At 38.7% G+C, this 23,822-nt stretch overlaps 1 protein-coding gene across 1 annotated transcript in view; it reads left to right on the forward strand.

Annotated features, from left to right (window-relative positions):
• The first annotated feature begins 2,574 nt into the window (after positions 1–2,574).
• TGFBRAP1 (transforming growth factor, beta receptor associated protein 1) overlaps positions 2,575–23,822 on the forward strand; it is a 31,324-nt gene continuing 10,076 nt past the window's right edge. The window contains exons 1-4 of the mRNA XM_010078037.1: positions 2,575–3,259; positions 11,994–12,188; positions 13,149–13,303; positions 18,994–19,076. Of these exons, the coding sequence (XP_010076339.1) occupies positions 2,575–3,259; positions 11,994–12,188; positions 13,149–13,303; positions 18,994–19,076 (1,118 nt within the window). The remainder of the gene's footprint in view (positions 3,260–11,993; positions 12,189–13,148; positions 13,304–18,993; positions 19,077–23,822) is intronic.

The following is a 23,822-nucleotide window of genomic DNA, read 5'->3' on the forward strand; positions in this document are numbered from 1 at the left end:
CGGGCGCGGCCGGTGAGGCGCGTCCCCGTCCTCGCGGGGCCCGGTACGGGCAGCACCTCGGGCCTGTGGAGTCGTATCGGAGGGTTAACGAGGGCTTGCACGCAGTTAATGGCACGGGGTGTAGGAGTGGGCGGAGGGGAGGTCGGTCGGTAAGGTGCTGGTTTGCAGGGCAGCAGCAGCAAACAAAATGTAAATGCGAAGTAAGGTATTACTTAACAAAAGTGGGGAGACCTGCTTTCCACTTCTTACCGGAAATGAGTGCGTGTGGGGTTATTAGTGCACTTGAGAAAATAAAATTGAGTAGACTGATAGTAATTTCCTTGCCTGTTGATGATTTTTTGACAGTAGGCATCTCCATTATCTTGTTTTCTAGAGTTTTGCACATTTAATAAGTGGCATGCTGGCTTTCGTTCATGGCTCTGGGGTGGCCTCTTGCACTTTAAAGGAACAGCATGTTCTGCAGAACCTGTTTCTTTGCAGTACACATAGGCCTCTAAGTTCTTCTAAGTTACAACAAAATGAAATGTAACAAAAGTCTTGTAGATTTTGTGTGTTGATATTGATTGTTCTTAAAAGCTTTTTTCAGAGATTCTTTCTAGCATTAATGTTTTAATTTCTTTGCTACCAGATTTATGTAGTACTATGTTATATTTTCAATTTTCTGCTCAGGGATTGTGTATCTATTTCACATTCTTTCACAGTTTTACCTTTCAAATGCTTTTGTTTATTAAGTTTTTTGGAGGCTTTTAATACATCTTGGTCAAGAGCAAAATTCTGTAGTTCTCCCAATGGCATGCATGAACATTTTTACCTTGGGTTCCAGGAACATTAAGTTGTTGATAGCTTCAGGTACAAAAGCTTCCTAACCACTCCAGAAGATAGTTTATCACTTCAGGCTACAACACACAAGCTCTTAAAAATGGTTGGGGGTTTTTTAGCAGTCAGCCTTTGGGCAACCCTCTTTAACTTAGAGTGCTGTGTTTCTTTTCATAACATTGGAGGTTAATATGGCTGTGTTGGCAGAGACTTGCATTATCGTTTTACATTAAGGTATTTCTCTAGTACTTCCTGGGTTTGGGTTTTTCTGTTGAAGGCCAGAAAGCTAATTTACACCCCAGGTGAGGATGCAGTTTGAAAGTGTCTTGGAAGCCCAAATTGAAATCTTTTTAATTTCTGAAAAAAAACTAGGAAGATATTGGCAACAAACATTGCTACTGTCTCTTTGTAACATGACTTTCTTCTGGCTAGTTTGATCTAATTTTATTTAGTGGTTACTTGTAAGTTGTGTAGCTTATTGTTTCTCATTCAGTTTTGGAAATGTTTGCTGTGGTTTTCAGTGTTCTCATGCAAAAGCAAAGGGGTTTTTTTAGATGTAATAATTTGAAACTAAATTTGTTTTGACTGTGTTTAATTTCAGGATTGTTTACAAGAGCATCTTGTTGATGTTGGTCCACAGAAATTTTGTGTCATATTTGTATCTCCATTGAACCTGTGGACTAGAAGTAGCTGTATATGTTATTTCTTAAATCCCTTGGAGATGCTCAGTGTTGTGTATTCCCCTGTGTTGGCTAAGTGGTTGTTACAGACTGGTCATGACAAATTAAAAGGTGATTATACAAGGTCTGCAATTTCTCGTCTGCTCTTCTTTGGAGTGTTGAGTACAGCTGGTTTCTTATAAAAATAACCCAAGTCTGGAGTACAGTAAAATTACATGGACTGTTTTTAAAGCAAACTATTGCTTCATAAATTGCATATGTCTCTTGACAGTACTTGATTGAAGAATGTTAATATTAGAAGTGCTGCTTAGCACTTGCAACCATTCCAAAACTCTGTCTTTGATAATGGATAACAGAAACTCTTAATTTCCATAATATTGCATCTTGAGCTTAATGAACGATTTGTGGACCATGCTTCCAAATTTGTTGTGTTATTGGGCTTTATAATTGCTGGTGCATGTAGTCTGATAACAGAGAATGTAAGTAGCACTGAATAAAACAGACATACTCCAAACAGTAAAAAAGCCAAAACAACTTTTATAATGAGTTGAATGATACCTTGTATAAATTAAGTGGCTTGAAAGTTATATATTTCTGGTTGTTGGAGAGTAAGGAATGTAAAGTATGTGTTAAAATGGAATATGAATACCTTGTGGTTTCTCTAGAAATCTGAGAGCTAAAGCTTATATCTTTTCATGTGCAGGTGAGATAAACCTGTACGTGACAGGTTTGTAAATCACTGAGTACTGACAGGAACCACTGGTAGTGCCAAAGTATCGGAGAGAGCCAGTAATATGCTGGTTACTTATGGAGAATGCTTCACTTCAAAATAGCTGAGTGCTGTTGTGAATCTGCTTTGGAATAGACTTGAAGTGGAAGCATACAATTCGATTCAGTTCTGTGCTTATTAATGTGCTCATTCTGGCTTGTCTAGTCAGGTTGGAAATAGACTATTAAAAACGGCAACAATGAGGTTTTTGTATTGGCGAATGTTAAATTGCTACCATTGATATTTGATTACATGTGTAGAGGTAAATAGTGTTTTTTTTCTCTTTAATCAGATCACCCAGAAGACACAATGAGTGTTAAAGCTTTCAAACTTGTTTCTGCTGTTGAGCGGGAGATGTTAATGGGAGACAAAAATTACATCAACATCGAATGCATTGAGTGTTGTGGAAAGAACCTCTATATTGGAACCAATGACTGCTTTATCTATCACTTTCTGTTGGATGAAAAGATCTCACCAGCTGGAAAAATAACTTTTGCTGCCACCAAGCAACTGCATAAATACCTGGGCTTGAAGAAGCCTGTGAGTGAGTTGAAAGCTGCCTCTGCCCTCACCAGGCTTCTTGTGCTTTGCGACAACACAATAACACTAGTAAACATGATGAACTTGGAACCTGTCCCCACTGGTGCTAGAATCAAAGGAGCTGTGACATTCACACTAAATGAAAACCCTGTGAGTGGGGATCCTTTCTGTGTGGAAGTCTGCATTATCTCGGTCAAGCGGCGGACCATTCAACTGTTCATGGTGTTTGAAGACAGAGTCCAGATAGTGAAGGAAGTGTTTACTCCAGAGCAACCCTGTGCTGTGGCTGTAGATGGTTATTACTTATGTCTTGCACTTACTACACAGTATATAATTTTGAATTATAATACTGGCGTCTCCCAGGATCTATTTCCTTATTGCAGTGATGAGAAACGGCCAATTGTGAAAAGGATAGGCAGACAAGAGTTTCTGTTGGCTGGCCCCGGAGGCCTAGGTGAGACTGAGGATTGTAATTTTTTTGCTTTTTTTTAACCTCTCTTTCTTAATTTCTCTCAATTTGGGAAGCAAAGCTTAACTAAGTGTTCTGCACAATAATGATAACCTTCACAGGGCTATACTGGACTGTTGAGGTATGAAGGCAGATGGTAAATTTTTGGTACTAAGTATTATTATAGCTCTCTTGCTTTTTTTTTATGCACAAAAATCCAATTATTTGTATTTTAATTGTGTCTGTAGAAAGCTTCACTTCTGTATAGGCAGCTACCAGTAGTAGTATCTTGCAGCCCAGAGTAAAAGAATTGTTTGGCACAAGGTGAAACTTCAGAGGGTGATAGCCTCTCTGTAGTGACTAGCTGGACTGGGTTTGAGAAGCCCCATGTTGCTATAAAATTGTTAAATTAATGTGGACAAGTTAATTTCCTCAGTTGCTATTCCGAGGAGTTCATACAAAGTCCCTTTTATAGATTGTAACAGATCCACAAATAGGTATGTTGTACTACAGTGCTAGTAAGAAATGTTAGTGGAAGTAAACTGTATCCTAACTCCTGTAGAAGTAAACTCGGTCCAAACTGTAGATGTTGTCAGATACTACCCCGTTTTTATGCTCCCATTTGCTTAATTTTTAAGAGTATTTTTTGGCTTCATATTACAGAAAATGATAGGTTTTAGAGTATTGCCAAACCAAAGTTAGATCATGTGAAATAATGCTTTTGTCTAATAGATAGATGATTGTAAGGACTATGGCTGCTGTAATCTGTCTAAATCAACAATATGCTGTGAGGTCTGTAATCTTGAGCTTTTTTTGGAAAATCTGCAATATCGCAGAGTTGACAGACCACAGGGAGAATGATTTCATGTTGTTTGCCATATGACTCTCCATTTAGGAGATGTGGTTTATGTATCTTCCCTGACACATTAGGAATAGCATGACAGAAAGATCACAACTGTTTAGGCGCTTACTTCAGGGATCTGCATGGGTTTTGGTTTTTTAATATAAATTCCAAAGACAAGCAAGAGTGCAGTTAGTTGTTTATATTGAAGTTTTGTCTTGTGACCAGAATGTGAGATGTACATCAACTGACCAGTTTTTCTTGAAAGAGGTAGAGACTTATTAGAAGATCAGCTTATGAAAATTTAAGTTGTTCCAAGATGAACTTGTTTTTTCAGGCGTAGAGCTTTGCTAAGTTACCTTGGTTGCCCACTTCGTATTAAAACTGTTAGTCACTTGAAATGTGGACGTGTATTTGTGGACATTAACCATTTTAGTAGTCCTGTGAAAGTTAAAATTTGTGAATTGTTTGTATGAAAGTGTTCCTTTTTGACATGTTTCTAAGGAGATCCCATTCTTACTTTAATCTTGATTTATTTTTTTAGGAATGTCAAACCAGATTCTGTTCAACTGTTTAATTTCTTTTTAGTTTTAAGAAGAATAGATACACTTTTAAAAGCATAATTTTATTTAGTCAGAAGCAGAATTTTGTTTAGTCTGACTTTTTGCTTTTATCTAGTGTCCTGGAAGAGAGCTGTACAGTAAGACATTTACTCATAAAATCCAACATCCTTGTGTACGTAGATTGTCCTGGAGTTAAAACATCGGAAATGTGATATCTTAAGCAAATGCACCTCTGCAGCTCTCAGCATGCCATAGACTTACCTTTTTCCCATAATACAAGCAAAGTCTATCTTGTACTAGCTCAGAAACCTTACAGAGACTGCTTGCTATGGATTGTATTTTTTCCTTGCCTAATTCAGCTTGTGATTTTCTAAATCATCTGTTCCCTGTTCCCTCCCCACTGTTGTTTTGAGTAGTACTATCCATCTTGCTGTTCTTCCTTGGTAAAATTCTTAATGTCTTTAACGCTCGTCTCTTTGAAGCTGTGAAGATGGTTGAGCACCTTCATAATATGTAAGCATTGTATATGATGGCATTTCACGTAAGCCTGTGCTGTAAAGTGAATGGACTTGAAAAAGCTTAATGTAAATCTTCAGTTCTGATTTTGGTTGGCTTTTGCATGTCTTATTGGTTAAGACGTTCATTTGGCACCTAGCAGAGTATCTCTGCTAAATTCAGCCTCTTTTACTGAGGTGGATGTATTTGGCCTTGTGTTTGCAGTTATGTTTATTTAGATTAATTTGGTTTTGAATTAAGACTGGAATTCAGAATGGCAGAAAGCAACTGCTTAAAATGGTAATTGTAAGGTGAAATATGTTTGAGTTTCTTGGGTGTGTAACCTTTTTCCTTACCTGGACTCTTTGCATTTAAAACTGATTGTTAGAATTGTTCCTAGTCGATCCATAGACTTAGCCATTCAGTACTTTGTTGGCTCTACTTGCAGTTAGTGTGTAGCTCATTCTTTCAAAGTGGGGAGGAACTTAATTTTTGATACCTCTTCATTCTGTCTGTTAATTCAGAATTGAATTCAGAATTCATTCAGAATTGAAAATCAGTTCTTTCTGATTATATATGAAACTGTGCTTACTAAAATTCAGGTTTTTATTCCATGAAGCTCTTGCATGATTCTAGTCAGATTTCCTGCTGTACAGAGACTTTAAGTTTTTAAAATTTCAGCAAACAGTTCTTGTATATTGGCACAGGGCACACTAGCATGCACCATCTGCAGCAACTACCCCAAAACATCAGTGGCCTCAACTCAGATGGAGCTCCCAAGGGAGGGTGCAGCTCTTCAGGTTTTGAGCTGAAAGTAGAGCCTGGTGTCTCTTGCTGAGACTGAGGCAGGGGAAAATTTTGCACTTGGCTGCAGGGAGATGTGTGCTTGGTTGAGGATTTGTGTTGCCAAGTAAAGGAGATGCAGGAGGAGGTCAGCAGAGTGCATGGCATCAGAGATTGCAAAAAGCAATCTTCTGTAGGACCCAGGCATGAGCCTGAACCCCTAGCTGTGCTAAGAAAAGGGCAGCCTGAGTCTCTGCTTGTTCTGTGGTGACGAAGGCTGGAAACTTATGATTTCTCATAAAAGAACTTTCCTTCTCTGTCTGCAGATCTGCATCTATAGAATATGTTCAGTGCTCTGGTAGCAGATGAGAAGCAGAAAGCTCTGTCCAAAAAAATCATCTGAGCTTGTACAATGCAGTAACACCAGGAGGAATTAGCAAGTAATAATAGTGGGGTACTCCCTCATATTGGAGATGGAGGTTTTCTTATCAATCCTGCTGGTGAGGAAGAACAGCAGAGGAGTAGGTGGATTGTGCAGGTCACCAGCTGGTTGCACAGCTTGTGGTGATGAAGGATTTGGCTTTTATGACAATGGATCCCTATTTAAGGAAGATATGGGATCCACCAGGCCAAGTGAGGCAAAAGGGTTTTTGTGAACAGGCTAACCAACCTGGTGAGGAGGATTTAAACTAGGAATGGCGGTTGTAGGCTGAGTTGGCAAACAAAGAGTGCAGGATGATGTGGATGAGAGACTTCATAATCAATAAACAGGGTTGGAGAGGCCCTGCTTCAGGCATATGCACACAAAGAAGTCTGTACAAAACATGATGAAAGCTTTCTCACTTTTTCTGGGAAATCAGCACAGCTGTGTGTTAACAGCTGAGGTAGGGGTTACTCGTTGCATTAAAGCAGCAGGATGGTGTGGTGGTGTGCCTTGGGACAAAGGAGGAGGCAGCTGAGAGTTTATGGGTTAGGGTTAGAGGGCAGACCAGCATGGGTGACATTGTGGTGAGGATCTGCTACAGACCACCTTATCAGGAAGCAGACATAGGTAACACCTTCTTTAGATAACAGGAAGAAACCTATGTTTGCAGGCCCTGATTCTTAGGGGACACTTGAACCACTCTGGTACCTGCAGAAGGGGCAGCATGGCAGTGCTCAAGCAGTCCAGAAGATTTCTGGAGTGGTGTTAACTTCTTGACAGAGGTGACTGAGCAGCTGATGAGGGGATGTAGTCTGTTGAACCTGGTTAGGGATGTGAACATCAGGGGAGCAGCCTTGCTTAGGCTTCGGGATCCTGAGACAAGGGAACAAGGCAAAAAGACAACAGGCCTGGACAGCAGACCTTGGTTTGTTCAGGATCTTGCTTAAAATAATCCCACAGGATATGGTCCTGGAGAGAAGGACTGCCTCCTCCAAGTTCAAGAGTAGTCCATCCCAATGAGCAGCAAAACAAGCCAAGGTGGCAGGAGGCCTGCCTTAATGAACAAGCAGCTCTTGTCTAAACTCAAAAATAAAAAGGAAGCAAATAAGGTAGAAGCAGGGCCAGGTAACCTAGGAGGAATATAGAGACACTGTCCAAGCATGTGGGGATGGGCTTAGGGAGGCCAAAGTCCAGCTGGCATTGACTCTGGTGAGCACCATGAAGGGCAACAAAAAGAGCTTCTACAAGCATATCAGGAGCAAAGGAAGGCTAACGGATGACCACTGCTGAATGGGGCTGGGGACCTGGTGTCAAGGGGCACGAAAAGGGCTGAGGTGCTTAGTGCCTTCTTTATCTCAGTTGTTGGTATGACCGTCCTTCAGGAATCCTCAGCTCCTAGGGCCAGTGGGAAAATCTGGAGCAACAAAAGCCTTGCCTCAGTAGAGAAAGGATTGGGTTATGGAACATTTAAATAAACTGGACAGACAAATTCATGGGACCTGATGGGAATGCACCCATGAGTGCTTGAGGGTGGTGATCAAGTCATTACAAGGCCACTCTTGATTATCTTTGAAAGGTCATGGTGATCAGGAGACGTTCCTCAGGACTGGAAGAAAACAAATGTCTTCACTGCTGTCTCAGATGAGCAAGAGAAAGGATCCAGGGAACTACAGGCTTATCTTAATCCCCAGAAAGGTGATGGAGAAAATACTGGCAGCTATTTCCAAATATACAAAGGACCAGAGTATGATTTGGAGTAATCAGCATGGATTTACAAATGGGAAATTGCTTGACCAGCCTGATGGTCTTCTATGATTAGATGCCTAGTTTGGTGTATGAGTGAAGAGCAGTGATACTGTGAACTTCAACAAGGCTTTTGACACTGTCTCCCATAATGTCCTTGTAGACAAACAGATGAAAAATGAACTAGAGAAACAGTGAGATGGATTGAAAGCCTGGCTCAAAGGTTTGTAGTTAGCAGCACAAAGTCCGGATGGAGGCCAGTCACTAGTTGTGCACCCCAGGGGGCTGGTAGTGAGGTCAATGCTAACATCTTCGTTAACAGCATGGATGGTGGGGCACAGTGCACCTTTAGCAAGTTTGCAGATGATACAAAAGAGGGAGAAGTAGCTGATACGCCAGGGGATTGTGTTGCCATTCCATGGGACCTTGACAGGCTGGATAAATGAGCTGACAGGAACCTCATGAAGTTCAGCAAAGGGAAATATCAAGTCCTGCACTTAAGGAGGGACGGCCCCATGCACCAGTACAGGCTGGGGGCTGACTGGCTGGAAATCAGCTTTGTGGAGAGGGACCTGGGGGCTCTGGTGGGCAAAGTGAGCATGAGCCAACAATGTGTCCTTGTGGCAAAGAAGCCCAACAGCCTACTGGGCTGCATTTAGTGGTGGACTTGGTAGTGTTATGTTAATGGTTAGACTTGATTATCTTACAGTGATCTAAATGATTCTATTGGGAAAGGTGCTGCCAGCAGGTTGAGAGAGGCAATTTTCCCCCACAATCCTAGTGACACCATGTTTGGAGTGCTGGGTCCAGCTCTGGGCTCCCCAGAATGGTGTGGACATACTGGAGTAAATCCACTGAAGAACCAGAAAGACAACTAAGTGTTTGGAGTACCTCATATGTGGAGAGGCTGAGAAGGCTGGGACTGTTCACTCTGAAGAAGAAAACACTTGCAGAGATCTTATAAACGTGTATGGGGAAGATAAAGAAGACAGAGACAGACTGCTCAGTGGTATTGTATCCAGTGAAAGGATGAGAGGCAGTCAGTACAAAATGAAATACAGGAAATTCTACATAAACATAAGAAAACAAGTTGCTCATTGTGATGGTGGTCAAACCAGGAAACAGGCCTTGGAGAGGATGTGGAGTCTGTTCTTAAAGATCCTCAAAATATGACTGGGCGAGGTCTTAAGCAACCTGTTCTAGTTCACCCTACTTTGAGCAGCGAAGTTGGACTAGACAGTCTCCAGAGGTCTGCTTCAGCTATTCCACGACTTTAATGAGTTAAAAAAAAAAAATACAAATTTTAAATGCCTAATTTTGGTTTATTCCTTTTGCTTTTCCAGAATAAACTCTTCTCAGTGGTGTATGGTTTGAACAGTTGTATAGTGATTGAGTAGACTACAAATGGAGTTGGAGAACTGAGCCTTATAACAAGCACATGGGTACTAAGCAGAATGATTCACAGAAGGATATGCAGTGCCTTTTCTCATAGCTGATGACACTGCATAAAGCAGGGTAGTCAACAGTAACCAGCCTGTTCCCTTCTTGTTTCCAGCCACTCATAGTGTTCCTTGTGCTGTCAACTTTTATGATAACTGGAAGGTTTCATATTCCTCTTAAAACAAGTAATAATAGTAATAAAGGACTTTTCTTTCAATTTTTACAGGTGTTTTCACTAAGAAGCTTTTTGTTTTAAAACAATCAAAAAATAAAATCTGCAGTCTGTTACACAAAGTCCTGAGTAATGTCATTTAAGTTGGTCCCACTTTGAGTGTGGGAGAGTCTGGTCTGGATGTCCTTTAGAAACCCCTTCCAACCTAAATTATTCTATACATTTCTAGATCTCTTGGTGCTGAAAACAGTGTAGCTGTGTTTTGGGTAATTCCTGTAACCTTTGGATAGGATATGCATTTTTAGTATGGAATTGATTGCTGGCTTAGTCTCTGTTTCATCAAACAATTCCTGTGCTATAAAAAGGCCATGGTTTCTGATTGTAGTTGTCATGTTTATTGTTATCCTCAGGTCACAACTGGATGAAGACAAAAAATGCATCATTCTACCACAGAAGCCCTAGCTATTGAGGGCAGAGGGATGTGGAGAGACATTGACTTGGAAAAGTACTGTGCATTACTCTGCATACCCTTTCATGTCCATAAAGGATTTTTAAAAATTACCTAGAAAAGAGCTCCATTATTAAAAAAAGTCTTTAAAATCAGGTTTTTGTAATATTTATTGAGAATATCAGAGAAATAGAAAATTCTGAGATTTAATATTTCAAATATAATTAGCCCTGAGCTTACTACTGATTAGTATGTATTTAACTTGTTTTCTCCCACCTTTTGAAATGTGTTTATAGCACAAGGTAACAGCTGGAAGTCACTAAAAATGACCAGTCTGCCTGGCTTAAAATTCCAATTCTGGTCTGTAGCAATATCAAGATTTGCGAAGGAAGTCAGGAATTACATATTATGGCCAAAAAAAAGTATTTTCTATAAGGCAATCTGATTGAAAAGCTTATCATTATAGTGAAAAAGCAAAAAACATTACTGGCTAATAGTCAGATGTGAAAATATAATTTTGCGTTGCACCCTTAGTCAAGGGAAAGGGCTGGTAATTTCAAAGCTGCTATAAAGGATCCAGAAGCTTAGTCTTTACACTGTAGTTCTGTAAAAATCTACAACCTTCTGTTTCCTTCTGTTGTTTTCCTCCCCCTCCCAAGATGGTCCTTTTACCCAGTTACCTTAACTTGTTATCTTCTGTTTGGAAGAGGTTGTGTAAATTGAATAACATCATCTTTTAATCTCCGCTGTCCTTTAGAGCTCAGACTTACTCTGCCAGCTATCAAGTGGCTTATTGCTGGCAAACAACAGTTTTCATGGGTGTGTCTTCTTAAGGGCATGAGAATACTGGTTTTAAGGACTATGTATTCATATTTAGAACAGAAGTTTACATAGTGCTTCAGTATAGCTCTGCTGGCAAAGTGTTACTGAACTAGGTCTGAAAACTTTGACTGGAGCTTTTCTTCAACTGGTGTCTTGGGGAGAATTGGGGAATACCAAGTAGGATAAATAGCGTGGTCCAAAAGCAAGTCAAACTTCTGTGACACTAGGAGAAACAAGTTGGATGGAATAGACAGGAGGAAAGATAATGACAAATAAAAACACAAGTTAACTGAAGAGTTGATATGGTTATTTTGAAGACAGCATAGGCAATATCATTGGGATATTAAAAATGTCTTTACTCTTTGCTTGGTTTTTGGGAAAATGTGCTCATATGCAGCCTCTTCCTTTTTTTTCAAGTGATTGAAAACACAGATGCCTCACAGGAGGCAACTCATCCCAAGGAGATGGACCCTCATTCTGTGAAAATTTTGCTGTTGCAAAAGTGAAGAAGTATAAGTAAATGATTGTTGACTAAAATACTCTTTAGACGTTTGACACTGCAAGGAACAAATATGCCTGTATTGCCAGATAGGTCAGGCAGTGCAGGTCTGCGGCTCCTACTAAGGAGGTATTGTTTGAATGCTGGATCTCACTACATATTAGTGTTTTAAAATGAATTCAAACTGCATGGCATAATTCTTATTAAATAATTCAGAATCTTGCTAAATTTGAATCATTCTTGATAGTTTCTTTCAGCATTCATCTTTTTTTTTCAGTTTCTGGTGTTCTCTGCTTCTGTGGTGAAGGAGAAAGGAAAAAAAAAAAAATTGAACTGAACTAACCAACAGGTCTGTAAGGTCCAGGGAGGTGTAATCTGCTGTCATCATGCCACCTGATAATGCATCTGTTCTTCTGAGACTTTTTATTTCTGTACCTTGGTACCCACGCTTCAGGAAAAACAAGTCTTCAACTGGCATGAACCTCAGGCTTTGTTTTTCCCTTTTTGTAGGTATGTTTGCAACTGTAGATGGCATTTCACAGCGTGCCCCTGTGCACTGGTCAGAGAACGTGATTGGAGCGGCTTTGTGCTTTCCTTACGTGGTTGCTCTTGATGATGAGTTCATTACAGTGCATAGCATGCTGGACCAGCAGCAAAAGCAAACGCTGCCTTTTAAAGAAGGCCACATTCTACAGGACTTTGAAGGTATCAAAAAGGATGTGCTTTTGCATCAGTAATTCTGCAACAACTGCTGCTGTGGGCATGGTCATTTCAGTTTGTTTCTTAAAATATCTACAAGCAGATTAACTATTGAAACGTTTATTGTAAATGCTTTCCTGGTTAGATTCTTGCAGACTATAGTAGGAATACTTCAGTCATCCAAAATTATGCGCTTCTAACAAAATGTATGACCATTAAATGTGCTCTAATTGTCAATTAATTGTCAGGTAGGAGGTTATGGTTAGAGCTTTTTCTTGTAACTTAATTCAAAGTAACAATGTTAATTTAATGCTGCAAGGCAGTAATTGTGAGCTACAGGTATTTGTCCATTGGCTATTCTGGCAAAGTTCTAACATCTTAAAAACAGTTCTTTTATATTCCTTTCTAAAATATTTGAGTAAGAGTTTAAAAGCAGGTATTTAACAAAGAATTGTTAAACAAAAAAAATTTTTAAATGGTTTTGATCTGTGCTTCTATTAAGAAATCTTAAGCATGGAATACATTGCATTGCTATTTTTTCCAGGAGAGCTACAAACTCGAGCACTATGAACTGTATGTTATTTGCTACCTTTGTACAGCCTACAATTTTTGAATGTAAGCCTGTGGAAGTACCTGGCAGTTACAAGTCCCTATTCTCTGGAATCCGGACAACAGTGCTGACCTTTACAGCTTAGTTTGTTATGAGAGATTATAGCCAGCTCATTTACTCAGAGTGGAACAAAATCTGCTGTAAATAAATAAATTTACTATTATCTCTGTATTTCTGAGGTGCAATTTACAGGTAGACTATACTATCTAGTAAATATGGTAACAACATAGATGAGTTTTGGAACTTGAACACTGTTTAGGTTTTTGTATCTTAAGTAGTAAATCTTAAAACTTATTTCTGAAATGTGGTTTTTTTCTGTAGAGAATGTAAACTGAATGTCTGTTTGCTCTATTTAGGAAAGGTGATTGTTGCTACTAATAAGGGTGTGTATATCTTGGTGCCGCTACCTTTGGAAAAACAGATTCAGGATCTTCTAGCTAGCCACAGAGTGGAAGAAGCCCTTGTTCTAGCAAAAGGAGCTCGAAGGAATATTCCAAAAGAAAAATTTCAGGTCTGTCCTTCCTTTAATTTTCATGCAAATATAAATGTCACAGTGGGGCCATGTATACTAACGGTCAAGTGATTGGGGGCGGGGGGGGGAGGGAGGAATTTATATTGAAAAGACGTTTAATACCTTTTGTGGTTTCATCCTGAGGTAATAGATGTGCTGCTGAACTGGCTTGTGCTTGTAAAGGCTGTGAGATTGACAGGGTTGAATGCTGTTGTTCTGCTGGGGTTTTGGTGGTGGTGTTTGGTTTTTTTTTTTTTCAAATGTGTAACTTGAAATCAAGTTGAAAACAAAACCAAAAAACTAGTGATAGAAAATCCATTGTGATGCCTCTTTAGTACTAGGTTCAGTTATTATTTGCTTTTGCTGTTTAAAAAAGTATACTTTATTTCAAACCAGAAATTTTAGGTTTTACTTTTTTTATCAGATATTCTCACCATATCCTAAACTCCACAGTAGTACAATTTTGAAGTTAAGTGATGGGAAATCTAAAGCAAAAAGCTCCTACTTCCAAACTCATACAAGTTGTCCTTCTGCTGGTGTGTAATTGAATATTTAAGTTTTTTGTGTGGCAAAGTATCTTAGTACGTCTTTGATTAAGAGTGTTGGTTAGAGATTTGTACTAATTTGCTTCTACTTCTCATTTATATTACAATGCATATTCTACTGTATTTGTTCCTATTTGTCAGTTAGAGACTGAAACTTGGAAAAAGTAGCATGAAATCTTTACTCAGCAAGTAGGTGAACGAATACTTGACTTGGTTGCTTTCCTTTTGTAAAAGCAGTATTTGATCTGTAACCTGCAGAAAATCTGGTTTGTTTGTTTTAATACACTTCGGAGCGTTTTGGTGCCATTGAAATAGTAGCTGTTGCATTACTTTTGTTTTGTTTAGGAAGATCTAAAGATTCGGTCTGTCAGGATTTTTTTTTTTATTATTTCAATAAGTTTCTAATTCCTTGATATTCAAATTTTTGTCAAGGTCCTTGAAAAGCAGTCACTGAAATGAAATTAGATTTGTATTGGCTTTCATTTTGATCCTTGATTCCTCTGCTGAATGAACAGCTGGGAGGCTGTTGGAAGTAAAAAAGCCTGACCAGAAAAGTGCTTCACTCCTTTTGCTAAGGTACAACTGTCGGGAAGCACTTGAAGCTAAAAAGTATTTAGGCAAACAGAGTTCAGTTTCCAGCATGTTTTGCTTTGCGTCTTCACTTCTGACACTCCCTTTGCAATCTGTTTAAAGAAGCGAATTAGAATCTTGCTGTGAGGATAGGACGCATGATCTAATCAATGTCTTCTATGCATGATGACCTCTAATTCTCCAGTTATTTCTTTCCAGTTTATGTAGATTTAGTGTAGGTGATGTCTTTCTGTGTTTCTCCACAGGATGAACTGCAATTCATTATCTCAAATACATGATGTAGAATCTCATTCTTCCCAAGTTTTCTTGAATTTAGGATTTTTCTGTCTTTAGGATAAGTTACTTTCTGTTCACATATATCTTATGTGCACAGTGTCGGTCTTCCTGAAATTACAGTTCCCAAGAATATTATTTCTAACTTAGTGTGCTTTTAAGGGTGTTCGGTTACTTTGAGTCAATGCTACAGCTGAAAAACAGGGAACTTATTACTTGCAAGCAAAATAGCCTGTTCCAGTTCTGGGCTGTATTTGCAAGCTGATATTAACCAACTTAAATTGATGGAGTCTCCCACTGAATCATATTAAAATAGCTCAACTTGGCTTAGTTGTTGAGACGTTAGTCCAATTTTTCAGAGCTTATCTGTAGCTGGAAATGCAACGTGTTGAGCTTGCTTTCTAATGTGCCTCTGATACTTAATGCTGTCATTACGGGTTTGTTACAAGCACATCAGACTTTCTTTTACTATAGTCACACATAATATAAATCTGATGGAGTTTAAGCAAATTACATGCCTTATATATGTCTTTTGCAACATTCCTTTGGCATACTCTTAACTGATCACATCGTTGCTCCTTTCTAACATGTCTAAGAGATATCTTCATATAATAGACATCTTCTAATAGGTATCTTTGGAAGTCTATTTTGCAAGCTTAACTGATTCCTGAGTAGCCAACACTTTCAAGGCCTTATTTTGCCATTTTATATGATGAGCAGTGAGAAGGAATGCATAGGTTTGGCATCAAGGCACTTGATCCAGCCACTGCAATCTATCTGTACAGAAGAGTGATAGTAATTGTCTGGTACATGTAGTGTAGTGTCCCCTTTTCCACATGCTGCTTTAATTTCTGCAGTTTGAAATGGCTGTTGCCATCTTATATGTGACTTGAACTGAGTCGTGGCATCGTAGGACAGTTCTTGATGACACTGGGTTTTTCCTGTGGTTCAATACTGTGTTATTGCATGCATGCACAGGTGCATGCTCTTTCTCTTTATATGAGCAGAAATATATATATGCAGGTAATGCAGAATGATAGTGGGATTGAAACAGTAAAGTACTGTACTCTCAATTACTTGTACAGACAAAATTTAATTTATTGGGAAGAAGCAGCTCATGCATGAGTAGCTCTAACCTGTTATTTAACCCATGGTCCCCACAGACTGCGAGTTTATCTCTGCCATATTAGATGAAAACTCCTTTGCCTTTGAGCATCAAGAATTATACTGCTAGGTAAAAAATGCTAAGTGAAAGTGTTGCAAGGAGATGGCTTTGCTGAGTATCATTTTTTGGTAGAAGAATACAAAGGCCTTTCTACCATGCTACCATGAAATGACTGAATACTACTTATTAATTTTTCAGGACAGCTGAAGTTTGCAGAAATCATGGTTGATGGTAGTGAAGACCTTGGTTAGATTGACACACATCTTGCATAGGTATCTCTCTTCTTTCTTTCTTTTTTTTATTCTCACTTCATTTTAGTTTAAAAAAAAAAAAAAATAACCGAAACCTGACCAAAAGCTAAAGTGACTTTCTAGAAAAAAAAATCTTTTGGGCAATCTAGTTCGTAATTCTGACTGGTTTCGAAAGGTTTTTTCTAGCAGTTGAGAGAATTAAGGCTTCACTATAGCTATTGCAGCTTCAGCAGTCATCTTTCTGCTTTTTAGCACTTTTTTCAGATATGAATTAATACAAATCGTATTTCATGATTTTGTAGCTAGTTTTTTTAATGTGAATTCAGTCAACAATACAGCATTTGCCTAAAGTACTCAAGTCTTATGATGATTCTTCCAAAATGACAAGGGAATAAACAATGTGTTGAATTTTGACTGGGTGTAACTTAGTACCTTTTTAAAAGAAGCCTGTTGCAGTATTCTGGCAAACGAGTCTGAAAGAACTCAAGATGTTTTTTCTGTCATAAACAAAAGTTAACTGTATGTGGTTGGCATATAGGTCTAGGCCATTTTTTAAAACCCTGTGAGAAAGAGAGAATATTGAATCTTCCATAGGCAGTCTGGTCTGTTGCTTCCATAATCTTTACCGTGGGCCATCTTAATGTCTAGTGTTTATATTGTCGGATAAAAATCAACCTGGATACTCCTTATCCAGTCACTGCATCTTTAAAAGGTTGAGGAAGCATCTGTCTGTAGACATTCTACAGCTCTTTTGTTGTGTGGCTTTAAGGGACAAGTGAAGATATGTCAACATTTAAATGAAAGTGAATACCACTTAATCAGTTCAAATTTAAAACTGATTCCTTGGGTCTGTACTTAGACTGTCAACAAGCTCTTTTCGACTTCTAGTTGAAAAGATTGCTTCAATAGTAGAACTTAGTATGTACATCAGTATTTTCAGTGTTTTAGATCAATTCAAACTTAATTCCAATATTGTAATTCACTAAATATGTAAATATTAGTGATCACTCCATTGCAAAGATCGAAAAAAGGCTTAAAAAAAAAAAACAAACCAAACCCTACTTTTGATACTAGTTAGTAGGGTGAGAAATGTTTGTACTTCAAGTCTCCCTGCAAAATCTGAGGGTAGATTTTTGTTTTTCTGGTGCCACAAGATGCAGATAATTGCAGATAAATCCTTTGCCAGCATCCTTAAGAACATGACCAGATGGGTATTCATCACTTCACAGATTACCATTTATTGATGTAGTAACACAGTCGTGAATCCAAAATATTTTTGATATTTTGTGAATTAATCACCTGAGGTAGTTTTACGTTATTACTGCAATTAAATTCCCTTTTAGCTTTAGTTAACTGTATTTAGAATTAGTATGCTTGGATGTAAAGCATAGTAACATTAATTAATGTAAAGGTGTCACGAAGTATTGTTAGTTTATGTTATGTTTGTCTGAAAAGGTGTGTCAGACAGCATTTCCCTCTGTTTCCCCTTTTCTCCCTCGCACTGGGGAGGCAAGAAAAGTCCCGCAACCTTATAAATCAATAGGTTTCAATGGTTTGCTAATGATCAAGATCAAGTATTTCCTTAGAATAATCCATTAGTAAAGCATGCACAGTCTTAATGGACTTAAACCAAGCTTTTCTCTTGGTAAATCCACAATCTCTAATCAACGTGAGAAATCACTAATTAGAATATTAGTTTACCCTGCTTGGGGCCTGACACGCCTTAGCAATTCCTGCCTGGAATACTTTATTAATGTACTGCAGTTTTTTCTGGCTATTTTCACTGAAAATGGGAGTGTGTTATTAATAACAACATTTGTGTATGCTGTTAAACATTAGAAAGCTGTATCTTCATGAGAAAGCTGAAGGGAAGAGCTGAGGATGTGTGGATATAGCTAGTGTATTTGCAAAATACCAGTGTTGTCACAAACAGTGGACACATTGCACAGCACAGTTTAGGTTCCTTGCTTTTGGTAATTCTCTTTTGCTATTGGAAATATTCTGGGCATGAGGGTTTCATTTAATCTTGTGGTAACTAGTTGACTATTCAGATTAAATAAATACCTAGCATTTAAAGTAGTTTTATATTATTTTTCTAGTGAACTTGTAAACTTTTTTCTCTTTACGCACGACATTAACAATGAAACTTCATAACGTGTAGCTTTTTGTATGGTTTACTTGTACTTCTATTTTTAACCATATTTTTATGTAAATTGCATAATATAATGCATATTGAATAAGTTGAACTGCCTTGGAAGCATTTTTATTAAAAAACAAACAATAAAACCCACAAAAAAAACCCAAGCTGGCAGAAAGTCAGAAATATGGTCATCAACTGGGGATGAGACTATGCAAATCAAACAGCAAAGTTGCTACAGAAGTAAGGTGAGATGCAGAGAAAGTTGGCTGTGTGTGGTCAAATGGGACCACCCCTGAGTTTAAATCTTTTTTTCGTGCATACTGAATCATGGGGAACTTCAAAGATGACAACTGGCTTTTACGTTTGCAAATACCATGAGCAAAAACTTGAGGAAAGTCAGACTGATGTCAGATAAGTAACTATTTGAACAAGGAAACTTAAACTTGCTGTTTGTTGACTTTGCCTTTAGCAGGTACTCGTGAACAGTGTTGTGTTCACATGCTTTTGTGTAAGCAGCTGAGTCTGGGTAGCAGATTAAGTATATTCAGGTACATACAATTTAAAATGCAGAGGATCGATGCTTTATTTTGCATGTAACCTGACAGGTCTGGTTGAAGATCATGTGTTCAGTGTTTTTGGCAAGTAGTTATGGCAGTAGTGACTAGCACTATGTAAATAACTCTTTACAAATATAATAAACCATTCCCCCCCCTTCTCTTTCATAGGTAATGTACAAACGAATCCTGCAGCAAGCAGGTTTTATACAGTTTGCACAGCTTCAGTTCCTTGAAGCAAAAGAACTCTTCAGGTAATTGTGTGACAATAAATTTATTATTTTCTCTTCTTTAAATAAGGAGCTAGTGTTCTTGGTTTTAAAAACTTAGTTGCTTGAATGTTTTTTGATGTAGATGTGAGTTCACAGTGATAAAATGGCTTTGTTGTGGCTTAAACCAGAGTAATATTGAAACAACTTTGTAACTGAAAAGTTAATGGAACTGATTTTTTTTTATATGATAACGTACAGTAGCATTAAGGCTGTGATCCGAGTTTGTATGTGTGGAGGTTTTTCTTTCTTTATGCCCATGAAGGTCAAGGCTTTATTATTGAGCCTGTTCTGTGATTTACAACATGGACGTTGTCTGTTTTTTTTAAAGAAAAAAAACCCTTTTAACAAAAAGTTACAATTTAAATATTAGTTACAATTTAAACATTATTCACACAATCGCACTAGTTTTTTTGAGGATGCCAGTACTGAATTTGTTTTAACACTTGTTCTGCTAGGCCTTTTCCAGAAGACAGATTATTTGTTCTGAAGTCTGTACTAACCTTCCCAATTTAGCTGTTTCCGCAGTCACTTGTTTACAGATTGACTTTGTGTGGTGGGTGCATACTCCATATGCATTCAAAAAAATGCTGCTTGTTATCTTTATTTTATCTGGTAATTTCATTTCTGCTAGCCATGCCTCCTTGTGTGATGCAGCACTGTCCAGAGCTAGTATCATCCATCCTGACCACAAAAAATAACTCTCCTGTTATAGGCTGAAATTCACTTTAAATCAGTGTAGAGTCTATGGAATGGGATTACAGTTAGACAGTTTGCTGTATATTGTTAAGTGTGTACACTATAAGAAAAAAGTTGTCCTTGGGTTTATGGAAATGTATCAAGGAAAGTAAAGCTTTGGTGAATGTTGCTGCTGATGAGGGACGTAGCCGTTTTGTCCCCTGCTCACCAGGAAATGGGAGACACTGAGCTTGAACACTAGACACTGGGTAAAGATTAGGGAATGACAGGAAAGGCCTGAACAGCATTTAGTGGCAATTTTTTTTTTGGCCACACCTTGTAATTTTTGGCCTTAGTGAGCAACTTGCAATCTTCCTCCTCCCTGTAATCTTCCAAACACTAGACTTAATCGCTGCTGTATCTGAAGTACAGGCTGTATGTAATCAGGCATCCTTTACAACATTCCCACAAAGCCCCTCCATGTGGCTTTCCCATTTACTTTTTTTGTGTTTTTTCAGTGTGGCCAGCTTTGGTAGAATAGCTTGTTAAGGTTGTACCAACTATAAAGTGTCTTCATTGTCTAGGTGTGGTTAGGTGGACAGATTTGTATAGCTCTGCAACTGTCTTGGCTATGGCTGATGCTTCAACTTTTTTTTCTCACTTTGTTCCTCCCTGCCTGGCAATAATTCCCTGTGGAGCCTAACCTAGGGGCCCCACCTTGCTGGTGGTGGCCTGAGGATTTTTTAAAAGCAGTGAAGAGGGAGAAATGTATCCTGCAAGGAGCTCCAGCACCTTGTGGAAGGAGCCAAGATCAGTTACACAGCCTCCATCCAACTAGCAGTCCATCTGACAAATGACCTTTAATAAACAGGATTGTGGGAGCTCCTCTTTCAAAAGAAACATGGTTCATAAGAAAACGTGCCGTGAAGGCATGAATTTTGGAGCTGAGTTGGCATCCCAGGGTGTTTCCTTCCTCTAAAAGCTGCAACTCTGAAGCAGAACAGCTGTTCACGAATTGCTGAAGTCTGCTGGGGGAGAAAGCAAAAATAAGTTTTTTGTGCTTTTTTTCTGTCCAGCCATACATAAGCTATTCAGAGTATTTTGGTGAGTCTGAAAAAATCCTTATGGAATTCAGGTTCCCTGATTTTCAGCCCTGGTGAACACACCCAGTTCGAGTAATATCTGGTTATGTCCCCATACACACTCAGTCAATCTTGTTCATTTTAGACTTGCTGATGCTCAGAGGAAAAATGGGAAGGATAATGGCAGTCTATGCAAGCACTTCCTCCCATCCCCGTGTGTTGCTCTGCGGGTGTTTCAAGATAGTGTTGATCAAAAATAACTTCAGTCTTAAAATGCCAAAGGGAAACTTTGTACCTATCTGAGAAAATATAGTTTTAGCAGTGAAGCAGAGTGGCAGCAGTACTCTAAGAACTTGGTGTGAAGTGGGCCTACTTCTGGACAAATATGAAGTAAGATTGTCTTCTCAGAAAATATCTGTTGCTTAAAGACTAGCAGGGGAAACTGTTGTACTTGACCAAAGGTCTTGTTTTCTTTCATCAATAATCCTTCTTGGATAACATTGTCAAGATATGGTTATATCTTACACTTAACTTCATAGTTCTTAAGTACTGAAACTTTTAAGAGGAATACTTTCCCGCCAAGTTCCTTTTGGTTATGCTGATACTTCTCAATACTGAAGAAGGTTGACAAAAAGGAAGGAAGTGGTAGCTTTACTGAAACTCATGTAGTTCAGCAAAGGGACAACTTTCTTCAGCTCCATCCATTAGCCTTAAACTGAGCAAGCTGTCACAGGGGAGCTTCTTTGGCCTGACAAATTCTGGATGGAGCCAGGCTCTTCTCTGTGATATCCAGTGATAGGACAAGGGGCAATGGGCTCAAGCTGGACCATAGGAGGTTCCACTTGAATATGAGAAAAAACTTCTTTACGGTGAGGGTGACAGAGCACTGGAACAGGCTGCCCAGAGAGGTTGTGGAGTCTCCTTCTCTGGAGACATTCAAAGCCCGCCTGGATGCGTTCCTGTGTGATCTGATCTAGGTGTTCCTGCTCCGGCAGGGGGATTGGACTAGATGGTCTTTCGAGGTCCCTTCCAATCTCTAACATTCTGTGATTCTGTGATTCTGTTTTGTCCAAATGTGGTGAAAAGAGTCACAAGACATCCACAAATCTCAGGAGCCATAAGCCTTGAGATGAATGTTAATCATTCATGCAGGTGGGGTCATTGTTTAGTATTTGGTGTTTTTTTGAAGAAGTTTATTCTGGATGATACTGTGCTTTTAAGGAGGCTGCTTGATTGCTGATTACCATTGCTGCTGGGAGAGCAGAGTTGTGCAACGAGAGCTTGAGTCAGACCTGCTGAGAGAGCCCTGGTGATTCACAGCCCAGGGTTTGGGCTAGCCTGAGTTGGAAGCTGGTTTTGGTTCTCCTTTTGGAAATAGATGGTCATTAAGGGCAGAATCCAGAGGTGAGGCAGCTGGCTACTTCCTCATCTAGGAAAAGTTGGACAACAAGGTGAAAGGATGCGAAGCTACTGTAGAAGTTGGAAAATGTTTTAAAACTTATTAAAAGTGGCATGTTAAATGTAGCATTTTTAACTTTTGTCCCTCTTCTTGGTCATATTCTCCATGTCAAGCTTAGGACATCTCCAAATACTTGACAACATAGCCAGCAAGGGAGCCAATGCTTATACTTGAATTTCTGTGATTTAGCAAGTCTCCTTGTTTCTGCCCTGATTTTGAGTAGCCTGTTGATGTTATTCAAGTTATGGGTTAGATTTTATTCTAAAACAAATAAGAGAAGAACCTTGGAGGGAAAAAAGCAATCTATTCTTTCTCTAACTAGGGTTAATTTTCTAGTGTAATATATCCCATGTAATATATTTTATCTGGTGGTTCTCTGGTCTTAAACTTTCATGAATAGGTGGACTAGCCAAAGCTGCAGTTAGATTACTGTAACAAGTTTGTACTGAAAGCCCAAATGCTCTTGGAACCATCAGGTCATGCCACTGACAGAACTTGCTACTTCTTGGTTAATCTGCATCTTAAAAAAAAAAAGTCCACATCTACTTCTGGATTCCATCATAATGTAGATCTAAGGATTTCAAAACCAAATATCAAGTCTGAAAAGAGGGGTTAAAAGGAAATTTCAACTGCAGAAATCTGCAAAGAAGATTTTGACACTTTACTCGTGGTTGGAGACTGGCCTTTCTAGTGCAGTAGGAGCTCTGTGTATTAATCAGAAGAATTTGCTATTTAAACCTCTTCTCACAGGAAGGCTTCATGTGTTCAGATTTTTCTCTGTTCTGGTCCTCTGTTGTTCGTGTTGCTGTTCCCATGCTTTGCAGTCACTAGGTTTTAGAACAGGATACTTGCTGTTGTCCCCTAGAATTTAATTCTTCTGGTACAGATTTTTGTAGCCAAAGGACAGAATTTACTCTTGAAAAAAAAATCTAAATATGTGTTGCCACAGTGATGCTTCCTAGTAGCTCCTATTTCCTGGGTTATTTTGGAACTATGTCTCTGTCAAGAAGTGAGAAATCAGGGTATGCCCCACTGCTTTGGGTACTTTACAATGGCAGGGAAGAGATGAGCCTGCTTGTGAGCATCTTTTTCACTTTATGGGCTGAAGAAATCAGCTGCTTCCTCTACTTCCATGGTAGTAACTTGGTTTTTTTTGTAATTCAAGGTTGTGAAGGGAAAACCTTTCTGAGGTTGCTGATCACCAGATAGATAAGAACTATTTTTTTGAAGTTTTACTTGTAACAAGATAGTAACTAACCAGGGTTTCTTTTAGAGAACTGTCAGTTCATTTTAATTTTTGTCAGCAACAGTATTTCTTGCATTTCAGGAGTGCTCATCTTTAAAGATGAATTCTGAATAATGGCTTTGACAGTGAAATAAAATATAAATCCTGATTTCTTGCTGTTCTTCTAAAGCAAGGCCTGGGAGGTGGAGTCATTCTTGCTGTGAAAAGTGGGGAATTGTTTGCTATGTGTGAAAAATTTTGGGTTTTTTTTCTTCTGTTACAACATG

Source organism: Pterocles gutturalis, unplaced genomic scaffold, assembly GCF_000699245.1.
Source record: "Pterocles gutturalis isolate BGI_N339 unplaced genomic scaffold, ASM69924v1 scaffold24733, whole genome shotgun sequence".
Lineage (NCBI taxonomy): Eukaryota > Metazoa > Chordata > Aves > Pterocliformes > Pteroclidae > Pterocles > Pterocles gutturalis.